Source organism: Vanellus vanellus, assembly GCF_965231255.1.
Source record: "Vanellus vanellus genome assembly, chromosome: 7".
Taxonomy (NCBI): domain Eukaryota; kingdom Metazoa; phylum Chordata; class Aves; order Charadriiformes; family Charadriidae; genus Vanellus; species Vanellus vanellus.
Window position 1 is genome coordinate 3,731,115 of NC_138912.1, and position 13,463 is coordinate 3,744,577.

General features: G+C 45.2%; 1 protein-coding gene across 2 annotated transcripts in view; it reads left to right on the forward strand.

Moving 5' to 3' along the window:
• ADAM12 (ADAM metallopeptidase domain 12) overlaps positions 1–13,463 on the forward strand; it is a gene marked incomplete at both ends in the record, with an annotated part of 190,480 nt that overhangs the window by 5,137 nt on the left and 171,880 nt on the right. For both annotated transcript variants that reach the window (XM_082486654.1, XM_082486655.1), the window contains one exon: positions 11,973–12,106. In XM_082486654.1, the coding sequence (XP_082342780.1) occupies positions 11,973–12,106 (134 nt within the window). The remainder of the gene's footprint in view (positions 1–11,972; positions 12,107–13,463) is intronic.

Below are 13,463 nucleotides of genomic sequence, written 5' to 3' on the forward strand. Positions count from 1 at the left end.
ATAAGGCTGCATTTAATAGTGTGAGCGTATGGGCCTGACCATGCGTGGAGCTGAGCTTCACCTACGTCTTTATCCAGCAGCGCTGTCTGCGTGCAGTGATGGTACCACTGCTGAAGATCCTCTGTGACTTCGACAATTAGAAGATGAGGAGGAGAACGAGTCAGCCCAGATTATTTAAGCCTATATTGCAGTCCTTTTCCTGCCATTGAGAGGACTGCGCTGACAGAGCTATAGCTGAGAATAAAGTGTGGCCTCTGCAGCTTCTAGGGCAGGATGCGGCATCCACTTCTGATCCACGTCCCTTTTTGAATTGGAGGTCATAAAACTGTACCCAGGTTAAAAAAACACTTTTGCTTTTTGGAGAAGATTTTACAGCATGAAGTAAACATTCCAAGTGAAATATCATTTATTTCTTCATCTATTGCCTCTTAAGTGAGGAAAACGCTCCCCACTGAAGGGGAAAGCGCAGGGTCATGGCAGAAGAAATCTTCACACTTCAGAAAGAAGGAGCCTGTCTTATTTTTATGTCATGTGTGTTCCTTGGGTTTGGGTCTGATCCTCCGTTGGGATAAACCATCTCACCTCCACAGATCTGGCCCCTTTCTACAACCCGCTGTTGATGTTTTGTGCTGTTCGTTTAAAATCTGCTCGGCAGCCTCGCAGGGTGCGTAGGTTAGATGAGCAAAGCTGTGCCAGTGACCTGGGAAGATATCTGGGGTGTTCTCCCTGCCGCGAGGAAACAACAAAAATAAATGTTTATTACTTCTCTAGCTCATCTCCTGAAGAAGCCTGTGAAAGTCGGGAGTTATAGACTGATCCAGTGCTCATGGTGACATTTGTTCTAAGGTGGCACACGTAAACCCGAGCAGGAAAGGTGGCTTCAAGAACATTAAGTAACGCTAAGTTTTCTGTTCTTTCATGATTCCAAAAATAGGAAGACAGACTTCGGTGACCGCTTATGTTAGTACAGGTGGAGTTAATCTTTCTTTTGCTGTTGTTGTGTAACGCGAGTAGCAGGTATTCCCCGCACAAACAACAGCGCATAATGGCTATTAATTCCCCAGCCCAGTAGCTCGTTTGCTGGGCTTGGGAAAGAACTACAAATCGTTTCCCGTGCACGTTTACCTAAATTAATCCTGAAATTTGCTTCAGCTGGATTTTCTGTGTTTTCCGTGTGATTTCCCAGAGAACGTCTGAATGAATGATTTGTGCGCATGGGATGAGCCCAACTCAAACTCCCACTCTGGCGGGTTTTATACCGATGATTGTATATGGGAAGGGTACAATACAGTTATGCTAAGGATTCCTTGTACTCAGTGGGGGAGGCCAGTAAACCATGGGAGAAAAGGATTGTACTGTACCTTTTAAAAGACCGAGAGGAAATTGTATTTCGGGGAGCAATTTTGAACTTTATTCAGTGGAAAGCGGCCTTTCTTGAGGGTTCGGAGGGGAGGAGCTGGAGAGGAATGACGGGTCTGGATTTCCACGTAATTATGTGGACTCATCGCTGAAAAGTGAATACGTTCAGTACTCTTTTCTTTGACGTTGCGGCTCTGTGGATTAGTTGTGTCTGGGCTTGTAAAGCACAGGTTATTATTTCTCTACTCAAATAAGTGGGGTTTTTTGGTGTTGCCTCGCTGATGCTGAAGGGTGCAGGGCTGAGATTATAATCAAAATGAGAATCTCTGGACTGGGTTTTTTTGGGGAAGGAAGTTTAGTACGAAGCAGGTGTGCCCCAGTAGTGCCTATGCTGGGTTGATGTTAAGATAGGCCATCCTTCACTATGGCATCCTGGAAATACCTGTGGGAAAAGGCAACCCTTGCTATTTTTCACCTGTTTATTATTAGTCCTGTCCTACTCGTTTTCATGAGAAAGAACGACTGGGCCAATTTATATGGTGTGCATCGGGATTTGGAAAAGAAGCAAACTTAAAACAGGATTTGCAGCAAGAGGACAGAAGTTCTCCTAAGCTGTTATGTCACTTACTTTTCATAGCTGCTTTGGGTTTGCCCTTTTCTGTGAACCCCAAGGGCTGAGCTCTTCCGCGGGAGGAACGTCTAGATACATGCCCGTCACCTGGTGTGCCAAAATGCCCTCTGACTCAGTGCTTCGCTACTTCATTTCTCTTGTATTTTGAAACGTTCTCTTCTAGGAAAAAAAGACAACACTGTCTTTGGGCTGGTCCTGAATAGTAATTCCTCAGTTAAACATAAAAACATCTCAAATGAGGCTGGACAGCTGTTTCCCAAATATAGGGTATGCATATATTCTATACCCGGTAATAAAGCTTGGTTTTGAAACGTTCTGCAGTCTCCCTGCCCCCTCCTGCAGTCAATGGCAAATGTTGTTCTCAAAACTCCACTTGTCACATTTTGTTCTGGAGAACAGGGAGGATATTGAGATATACTGGCTTCTTTCCTTGAGTGCATTTCAATATGTATTTTGTATAACGAGAGCCCAAATCCTTCTCGCATTACTTCTGCTTTAATCACACTGCGCTCTCCCAAGATTGCTTTAATCGCATTTGCATCAGCAGGAGTAACTCTGGATGATGAGCAATATTTCATCTGCAAACAGAGGGGACCTATCTCGGGTGCACGATGAGGAAGGAACTGGCTGTCCTGCATTCGTGACAGCGCAGCTCTCTAGCGAGGAATGGGGTCGCATCCTGATTTGAGACATAGATGTTCGAGAATGAGAACGAACAAAAAGCCATTTTTACAGTTTTCTTGAGGACCTGTCAAGTGTGATAGTTCCCTTTTAATTTTCTAGTAAATGGCTTTTTGGCATGCGTTAACTCCCAAGAAGCGCGATGCTGCCTAGTGCAGCAGACATCATTTTGTACTCCAGCCATGACATTACCGTATATGAGAACTGAAAAGTTATATAGATATTACACCAATATATAAACCATGTGTGTTAGAAAGACAAGTTCAGTTTTGAAATATTTGACTTAGCTATGCTTTTCACTTTCAATCTGTGCCAAACATGTGCTCGAATGACTGATGGAGTCATATGGTTCCCTGAATAAAGCACTTTATTGTGCGCAAACTTAGAGCCTTCCAACAGTTGTATTACAGAAGCTTGAAGATTAAGATGATCCAACTGCTTAGGGGGTATGTTCCACAAGGAACATTTTCTTTTTCTTTTTTTTCCTTTCTCTCTCTATTTTTTGCCCTAAAATGTGTCATTAGTTTGTTCAGCTGGTCGTGCAGTGACACTGACCGCAGAGCCTTTGGTGGAGAGGAACAGCAAGTTACCTTCAAATTTAAGCCTTCGCTCCCATGTCCATATTAAAATGTTGAACACGTGACTTTTTCCATGGAGTTTATGGGCTTTCGTGGGGGAAGGGTGGGAGGGCTGTTCCCTGTGGCAGATCAGCAGAATTAGATTTAGGAAGGGAATAACTCATGCAAGAACAAGTGGTGACAGGAGATAGTTCTTCGAATTATAAAATCAAAATATTAAAGAGCATGTTTTTAGTGCTGTTTGCTTAAAGAGGTTCAGCGCATCTCCAACTCCTCTTTCTCACCCGAGCAGTGGGTGCCCGGGAAGCTGCTTAGTGTGAAAGATCAAGCGGACACGCTGCGAAGTCGCACACGGATCAGTTCAAAGTTGACAGACCTGTCAAGCCGGAGAAGGGATCTTTTCTCATTAGAAGCAGAAAGAACAGAAAATTAAATTGAGAAATGTGTGGAGTCGTCTTACTGTTGCCTGTCCTCAGGCTCATCAAAGACCTTTGCTAACTTTTGATGTTTCAAAAATTTTGTACATGAGTTGTCATTTTGCAATGTGAAGGAAAAGACGAGATTCAAGCCCAAGAAGATTCACGGAATTAGTTGTTTTCCAAAAGTCACTCGTGCTTAAATTCTTGAGCTTTGGGAATGGGGAGAGGAGTGAGAAGACAAGTAAAACTTTGTGTTTAGTTAGGTGGCTTGCCTTTTTTTTTTTTTTTTTTTTTTTCCTTTTAAATAATTATTTTCCAGGCAGGCCATGAAAGGCCTACTTTTACTGGGTTTTTGTAGAGACAATCAATGTACCGCTTAGATATGCAAAGGTTAGTTGGAAAAATAATTTATGATTCTGAATGAATAAAAGCTTTACTGGAAGAGAGAAGATTTTTATTTTTTACACAGTCAAATCTCGCCCAGACTTCTGTGCTTCTGTTCAGATGAGGGCAGAGTCCCGCATGTTATGTGCTGTCTTTTTTTTAAAGCTGTGTAAGTGCTGTTCGTGGGATAATGGGAAGTACTTTATCAGTCTGGTGGAGTTTCTGATTTGTGTCCTTTCTTTTGAGAGGGCGGCTGTGTTTTCGGCTGGTGGTTAGTGTGAAATTTAAGGTGGGTGGGTGGTTGACTTTAAGGCAAGCTATTGCTTATTTGACCCTATGCAAGTAACAGGGCTCGCTTTCTTTAACCATTATGCGCTGGAAATCTCGTACTGGGTTATTTTGCAGCACTTTCATATTTATTATCAGATATTATTATCACTTGCATTTTTGCTACATTAATGTGACAATTTGTTATTTTTCCTGTCTCAGACAGGATGGGTACCATTCTAGAAGGTGGTTTCAGCGAGATCTGTACCTGGAAAATGTTTAGTTTGGCTAATGTTCTGGCTTTTGCCGGAAGATGGAGCGAAATAGGGGACTGGAAGCACAAATCCCCACTCCTTGGCCAGAGAGTTGGGTAGTTGACACTTTTTGGTTTTGGCCTGATATAATCTGACTCCTAATGTTAACAATTTCTATTTTAAAGCAAGTTGATTCTTAATTTTTTTTTTTTTTTGCTTAATGCACCAGAGCTGGCTGTGATCCTCTTTGCTCAGAAGTTCTGTATTGCAATCCAATCTAAGGTTATGCATAGCCACTTTATACGCTTGCCATCTACAAATGTATCAGCACTGGCAAGACAAATACCAAGAGGTATATAAAGCTAAAGGACAATCTTGGGCCCTGTCATCTTTGGTTTTCTAGATTATGCAAAATAATTCTTTTAGTTCCCTTCTTGTAATTCAGTCTTTCCACTTCCCTGATCACCCTGGCAGCTTTTCCAATCCACCAGCTCCAGGCTGAATTAATCTGCTGTGAGTGCAGGTGAGGAGGAATGCCCGCACCATTCCAGATGTTCTTACACTGATAACTCTCAGGAGTAACTTCAATATCTGATATTCGCTGGAAACACCTCTCGTGATGCATCGTTCCAGGACTGTCTTTGCTTCATGAGACATCAATGTTATACTGAATAGCACGTATGGGTTCTTCTTATGTCATTTGCTTCTGAAAATTACTGCTTAAAGCAGAAAACTTACTGGTCCCTAAGTCCATTCTGTACCACTTGGTTTCAACCCTTTGCTCCAGCCTGTGAGTTATTGGATTCTTTTGTAATATTCCTGTCTTTCTCCGTGCAGGTGGTGTCTCCTAACTTGGAGCACTGGATTCCGGGAGGACACTTTGGCACATTGAGTAAAAGTGGCTGATAGCAATACTAAGGCTGATCCTTATACATTTTCTTACTGAGCCTTGGTAGAAACCCTCCTTTACCTGTTCGGTTGGCGATGCGCTTGGCGCCTTGTCTCTGCTCCTTACCCAGTTTCACGTCCTTCTTAAATTTCCTAAGTTCACCCTCATCTTGAAGGGCAAATGCTTGGTCCTCCTCTCTCAGCGTATAAGTTTGGCAATTTTGGATTAAAAAGTTCTATTTTGAGTCTGGGGGATGATAAAAGAGTCATCCTAAATAAGGTATGAGAGACAAGCAACTGATGGGGGGGATAAAGCTCGTTCCTGTCTGATGCCGGCAATGGTGGCTCTGGTGGGATTCCTGCCCGTCTCGCCGAGGCTGGTGGCCCAGAGCAGACTATCGGGGAGACTGCAGGCTATCGGGGAGGCCGGCTGGCGGCAGAGCCTGTGGGGGTGCCTCAGTACCCCGCCACAACTCTAATTGCTAATGGCCCAGTGAGGGCAGGAGGCAGCTGTGTATGTACAGCCCTTCCTCCATAGCCAGAAATGACCCATCCGATTCATTGACTGTGAACTAAGCTGAGGAAGCTGGAGGAAATGAGGAGGAAATGGATAAAGTAGGCTCTTTCTGTCTTCCACACCTTGCGATACAGAGCAGCGCTGGTAGCCGCTTTCACTTTGCGGGAAGATTACTCTTTTCTATTATTCGTTTCTATCCTGAGATTATTCCGGTGCTTTGGTGTCTTGTTGCAGAGGGAAAAGTAGACAGGCTGTGACTTACAATGCTGAGCCCATTCGTAACGTGAAAGGTAACACCAGAATAAAATAATCTAATTTAATTTAGCCTTTGTTTTATTCCCTCACCCTGTCATTTCCATAACTGAGTTATGGAAATGCAGTGACCGCAGCGGGCGCCGTGGAGGGTGCCCGGGCCCGGTGTGGAGGGTGCCTGGGCCCAGTGTGGAAGGTGCCTGGGCCCGGTGTGGAGGGTGCCTGGGCCCGGTGTGGAAGGTGCCTGGGCCCGGTGTGGAGGGTGCCTGGGCCCGGTGTGGAGGGTGCCTGGGCCCGGTGTGGAGGGTGCCGGGGCCCGGTGTGGAGGGTGCCGGGGCCCGGTGTGGAGGGTGCCGGGGCCCGGTGTGGAGGGTGCCCGGGCCCGGTGTGGAAGGTGCCCGGGCCCGGTGTGCAGGGGAGAGGGCAGCGGGCTGGGCTGGGGATGGGCATCCCACAGCATCACTGGGGCCGGGGCCGACAGCGCCGGGCTGGGCTGCAGCGGGGTGCCGGGGCTGTAAGAGCCCTTGGGTGCCTTGGGACCCCGATGGGGTCACGTTAACCTGCGCGGGACAAGGTGTGCGGGTGGGACTTCCCGAACGCGCGCATCCACAGCGGGAAGGAAGCACAGCGTTGTACGTCGGCTTTATTGTAAATCTCTGCGTTAATAAATAGAGGGATGGTTTTTATAAACCGCCGCAGGTCCGTCTCCTCTCTCCTGTGCCGTGCCGGGGGAGCGGGGAGCAGAACCAGCGCGAGCAGGACGGCGGGGGGGTGCGGTTGGAGGGGATTTTAATTTTTTCCTTCCCCTTCAGCCTGCTTTATTCAGACCCACTCAGTATCGAGAGCATTCACCTTTTTTTGTTTATCGTAAGGAGAAATAAATTGCACCGCCTGACTAAAAGCTTATTAATTTTAAGTAAATGCAAAACTGAAGTGTGTCTGGGCTTCTTCAGGAGGCAGCGGCCATTAAACAAAGATGTCACGTCGCATGCTTGGAGTTTATTTTACACAGAGCCCGGAGGAACTGAAATACAAAGCAAAAAGATGAAAACTATTCTTAACTTCTTTGCCAACAACTCCTCGTATGATACTGTGCAAAGAAGAAAACTTGTAGAAGTACGCGGCAGATGAAAAATATTTAAGCCGCACAAAAGTCAGCGACAGATAACATCTACTCATCTCGCTATTTGTACAAAGTATCTTTTATATTACTGGGGGGAAAAAAAAAAAAGAATAAAGGGTGCTACATCAGCTTGTGGGCTGCTTGTGGATCAAAAGCGTTACCTTCGGTGCAGGCTGAAAATAGAAAACAGATAGACACGACTGCGAGTTTTTCATGTGAAAAAGTGGGAGACGAGCTTGCGTCAGGAAGAACCGGACAGAATTTCACTGAAATGGAAAATAAGTAGGTGAGTAAGTAGGTGCGTGTGACACAAAAGATAGGAAACCTGGGTCTAATAAAAGTTTCTGGTAATACAGATGGCCTGATTTTCTTCCCCTCTCATGACACGTTACCGAAATTTAAATTCTCTGATTTCAATTATTACACTATTTATATTGCTGTAATACCAAGAGTCCCTGCAGAGAAGAGGCCTCATTATTAATGTAAAGCAAACAACTCTAATGGTTCCAGCTTCAAAGAAATCCTAATGAAAATGGGTAAAGGAGATGAAGAGTGGCAGAGAGGAAATACCAGCATGTCTGAGCGCATGAGGAACTGCAGCACTGGGAGCTCACCGGATGTGATCAAGGTGATGGAAACCCTTCGTTAGCACAGATCTCCAGTCCTCTCCCACCGCAGTCCTCTCCTGCTGCTCCTCGGATGCTCTTTGGGAGGGCTGTGCTTATGCTGGGAGATGGGTGGCCCCAGACCGACAGAAGAAAACCGGGACGGCGTTTTGTTCAGCCGTTGTGCAAGAGCCTGGGTGAAGCATCCCTCACTGGGATGAGTTCTGTGGTGTTTCCCGCCTCGAGGCGAGGGCCGTGTGTGCCGAAGGCTCGCCGAGGTTGCCAGCAGCCGTCCCACCTGCGTAGCTACTCAGGAGCCCCCACCGCGGCTCTGGGGCTGCACATCTGCTTGTCCCACTTTTTCAAAGTTTCCTGCACCCTTCAATTTCGACGCCTACATTTTTTTGGCCAGGCTCTCTTACGTTTTTTGTGGGTTTCTTTTCCTCCCGCTCTGAGTCTTGCTCTCCCACATCTTTTCGGTCTGCATCCCATTGTTCGGTCGGGCTCAGTAGCCCTTTAGGTGCTGTCATCTTTCCCATCTCAGACGGGTGTGTGGGGGTCGTTCTTTGTTGGCTGTGACCCCTGGTTTTCTGCAACGTGTTCATTGGAGCTTTGCAATCAGGCTGCAGAATCCTATTTAAAGCATCTACCTTTTTATCGTCCCCCTACTTTTATATTTAAAGACAGATCTAAAGCTTACCTATCGGTTATAAAGTTTTCTTTATTTTTTAGTCTTTCAGTACGTAAATAGAACAACCTTCAATCAGAAAAACATTGTTATTTGATTTACAAAAGAAACTGTAATGCACATGTATCACATGGAGGACAGTTGGGAGTTAAGCGAGCGCGTAATATTAAGCATGTGCCCAAGTGCTCTTCAGATCGAGGCCCCGTGACTGGGCTGCAGGGCTTCCTCCGCCTTCTGCAGGAAGCTGTGATTTTTATCACACCCAATAATTTAAATAAAAACATTCAGATAAGCAGCAAAATATTTGGCTGAAGGAAAGCAACTAGACAGAAATTGATCTTGTGTTTTATAAACGCTACGGCTTCAGAAGTCTGCAAACTCTAAAGCTTGTCTGTTTTGTTTCCCCTAAATAAATTATCTTTTCCAATAAAGATATAACTGCTGCCTATAAACCTGTCTTGATGTCTGTCTCCAGACTATCAACGCGTCTGCACAATACGCATTTTCAGTGTGCAGATAAATAAGTATGTGTGTAAGATTAAATTTGCTCATTGTAACCTTACTCTGCTATGCAGCACGAGCATCACTTTGTCATCATAGAATAGGAGTGGCAAAATTGAACCGCACTTTGTGTAGACATTGTTCGCTTTTCCGTGATATTTTCGTAGCGATTGCACTTTCTGGACCACGCGATGTAATGAGGGAATAACACATGTGTGCACAAATGCTGATCCCTCCCCCTCTCCTTTTTCTTCTCTTTCGGGTAACGTTGTGATGATAATCCTTTGCAGAATTAATAACAAAGGCAACTTGCACGTGTAGGAGTACCAGAAAGACTTTGATGCTTCCTGATATCTAGCTGCAGCTCCGTGGTATAAGACTGTGTGGAAGCAATGTAGACAATGCATTCGTGGGAGGAGAAGTATGCTCATAGGGTTTCTTAAAATTTAGATTTCATGAAACTTTCAGAGTGCAAATCCTACAAAATAATAGAAGGGCCTGAGTCATTTAATTCATATAGTTGAGACTGCTCTGGTGAGCCACGAAAAAAGAAAAAATCAGGGCTAGAGACAAACTTTTCTCATTTCTCTGAGATATGCTTCATAAATTTCTGTTCTGTGCAGGGACCTCAGTGCCTGATAATCAGAATAAAGAGCTGTAAGGTTCAGTTTAGACCTTCCCAGGCAGATGAGATGGTATCTATCTCATACGCCTCCACAGGGGTGATCCCAACCCTGTGCAGGGTTTGGAGCACCCCTTCCAACGGCTGACGTTCCCGGCTGACTGCCACTCGGGCTTGGGCTGCGCTGAGGGTGGGGTGAGAACCCTTCCTCTACAGGAACACCCATATAACAAGCAACTTTCCTCTCCCCAATATACTTTATCTTTTTATCTTAGTCTTTTTTTTTTTTTTTTTTTTTTATGTTTTAGGGAAAGCATCATAGTTTTAAAAGCATGCTGGAAAATCCTGAACTTGCCTTCCTCTCACTTCAGCTTAACCTTAATGACTGCGTAGATGTTTTTAAGCTAAGTCTAACAGTGGCTGCACTGGGGTCGCTCTGCCCAAAATGATTCTGGTCTTGATCCCCAGAGAGTGTTAGGTGACCAGAGAGGGCAGGGCAGGTTGCTGGGATGGCAGCACTGAGCATGGGGCTGTGTGGGCAGGTCTGACCCAACAGCTCTCTTCTCCCTCCCGTAAGCTGGTTCAGCCCTGAGCCGTGGTTGAGCTGCTAAAACACTGCCCCATCCCCTTCCCTCTGCACCTCCTAGCACGAAGGCGATGGGGGGAAGGAGAAAGACAGGTAACATCGGCCTTTCTCCATCTTAGTGGAGGATGGACACATTTCCAGAGCACCTGCGAAGGCTCAGGTCTCTTCCTCGCGGGCTCCAAGTGCACCGGAGGGCTCAGGGTGGTGGTAGGTCAAGAGCGTGGCAAACCCCACCGGTGTTTCGGCTGTCCCATGGCACCTGGAAGCCACCCCTATCTTCTCTTTAAGATTTATTCTCGATAATGTTTGCAGCTCTTGTGCTAGGATACTGGTTTTTAGGACTCTGCTTTGACAGGCACAATACCATTAGTATGTTTAGTGAGAGGAAAAACACTCGATAAATGTTGCATGCAAATCGCTTTTTGACATTGTAGCATGAATCGAAGTCATCTGACTGTGTAGGAGTAGGGCATTATTTCAGTGAGAGTTTATATTCTCTTCCAGTCTTTTTTTTTTTTTTTTTTTTTTTTCCCCACTAATGAGAACGTGCATCCTTGATGTTACGGGGTTCTCAGTACTCTGTGACCTCTTTGCATGCTCATAGGAAACGCCGAGGCTGCTAAGTAAATATTCAGCCTTTTGTTGTACACAGTTCAGACTTGTTAGAATACAACCGCACATTTCCATGTTTAGCAGAGTAAGACGGTGCTTTAAGAAGCATTTGGGGGATGTTAAGATACCGGGGATTAAACCTGGTCAATCTGCTGTGCGTGATAAAAACTGGAGCTTTCAGGAACCCCAAACCGGGTTGTTACACCTACGCTGTGACTCCAACCCGCAAAGCTGATCCCGCCGCAGAAACGGGAGGGACAGAAGGGAAAATTTGGGGTCGCTGTCTGCCCTTAGGGAGCCGGCGTTGTGCAACCGCAGGGTTTGTTCACCCCAGGGAGGGGAGGGCTCCAGTGACACCCCCGGGGCACTGTCCCCGCTCCTACCACCAGTGCTTTGGAGCTGATCCAGTGCGACCGTGTCTGGGAAGAGGGATGGGGAGAAGAGGGGTTGGGGAGTGGAATGATCAACGCTGATTTCTTACCTTAATTATGGAAAAACAGTTCTGATAAAATCTTACCTCTTCTAAATCCCTGCAGCTTGCTTACCCTCTTAACGATGACACTGAAAAGACAGCCACCTACTTGCATTCCCCCCTGCTATCATGTTCAATGGAAAAAAATTCCAAGCTCTACTATGAGTGTTGATGTAACACTTTAACTAGTTGGTGTCGATACCTCTCCAAATTTTTTTATTCAAGTCTTGCATCCCTTATCTTTATACGCTGGTATATCTACTCCTTACGTGCCGTCTTTGTCTTCTGCTGCTAGGGAAGCGCACCATCTAATCAACGGTGGAAATCACCTCGACACTTCTCTCCCAGAACCCCAGCTCTGAGAAATTTGTATAGGTTTCGACACTGACCGTATGACCTCACAATGTTTTAATGTTTAATTCTTTTCCTGAATTATTTCCTTTTGAAATACGCTGCCAGGTCCCTTAAATAACAAGGTTGGTGTTGTCAGATGCTGTTCCCAACTAACCTGAAGTTCTGCTCCCTCTCCCTAGGCGAGAATGTGGACAGCAAATTGGAGTCCTCCAGACGGCAGACGCCAAAGGACCAGTCAAAAGATTATGAGATAACAATTCCCTTCCTTTTGAACGGAGAACAGTGGAGACCAGTAAATGGCATTTATTCAAAGGTTAGTCTTTATTTTGCTTATTATTTTATTCTAAGGCATATAACGATTGGAACGCTTTAGGGGAAAGTAAATGCGCTTACTTTATCATACCGGTTCTAAGAGTATTTTTTTATATTTTTGTAGAGAGTCTGCTGTCTAAAATTGTTACCTAATCTCAGAAAATGGATGAGGTTCTTGGTCGAAATTAATACTTTTTTATTGTAAAGTGGCGTTCTTATTGCTGACGGCAGAAATGGAAGCTTAAAGTGAATTTTTTTTTTTTTAAAGAGGTTAACGTACATTGCTTGAGATGGTATCATACAACAGCGAAACAGCCCCAAAACCGAGGGAGGAGCAAATACAGCAAACAATTTTGTTTGATTAGATGCAGTCCAACAGCAAGACCTTTAAGGAAAGGCGTAAATAACGTCGTTTCCTTGCCTGCAGCCTGGGACGTCACCTGGAGCCCGTCAGGGGCAGACGGCCCCCAAATGTACCGTGGGGGAGTTGGGGAGGAGCCTCGAGTCTCCCTTCATGCTCTGCTTTCCCTTTGCCTAACGAGGGGATAATCTATCACTGGCTCTGACTAAGCAGGGGCTGTTTCCCCCTCTTGACAGGCCCTGATAAGGTTTCCTCCTTTTTATCCCTCAGAGGTTGGCGGATAATATGGGTAGCTGTTTTCAGGAGAAAAGGGCTGTTTTCTGTCTCCTCCGGCTGCTGCTTGAAGTATGAAGACAGGTGGTTGTTGTTGTTGATTATCACCAAAGATGTCACGGGCATCTCTCTTACCCAACCTTTTTAACTCAGGTCTGGTTTTGCTCCAGCTTACTTTTTATATTGTTCTTCAAATTGCCTGAATGAGGAGAAAAAAAGTGAAATTTTTAAATAGTTTAAGAAAAAAAAAATAAATCCAAGCCAAAAACATCACACCCAAACAATGCAGACAACCCAGACAGCCCATTAGAAACAGCTTTCTCTGCTCCATTGGGAAAGTGTTTCACGGAGAAATCCTGCTTGACTAGAGACGGCTTTAACTCCTGCTGCTGATTGACAGAGGTAGGTGTGAAAAGAGGTTTCAAAACAAGGGATGTGACTTCCAAAAAATCTTGTGTGGATTAAAGTTTTGCTTCCTTTTTCTTCTTCCCTTCCTAAATGGGAAAGAAGGGCCAGTTCTAGTTTTGAGTATCTGCAGTGATGAAAGGGATATCGTTGTGGGTGTATAATGGCTTATCTCAGAGAGATAACACAGATGGCGTGGTCCTAGATGTATGTGCAACTCTATTTTTAGATCATTTAATTAGAAACAGGCACTCTCCATATAGAGTTCTTTTAGCTACTCACTGTAGCTTTCTGAAAGAGTTACGAGAGTATCTTTATG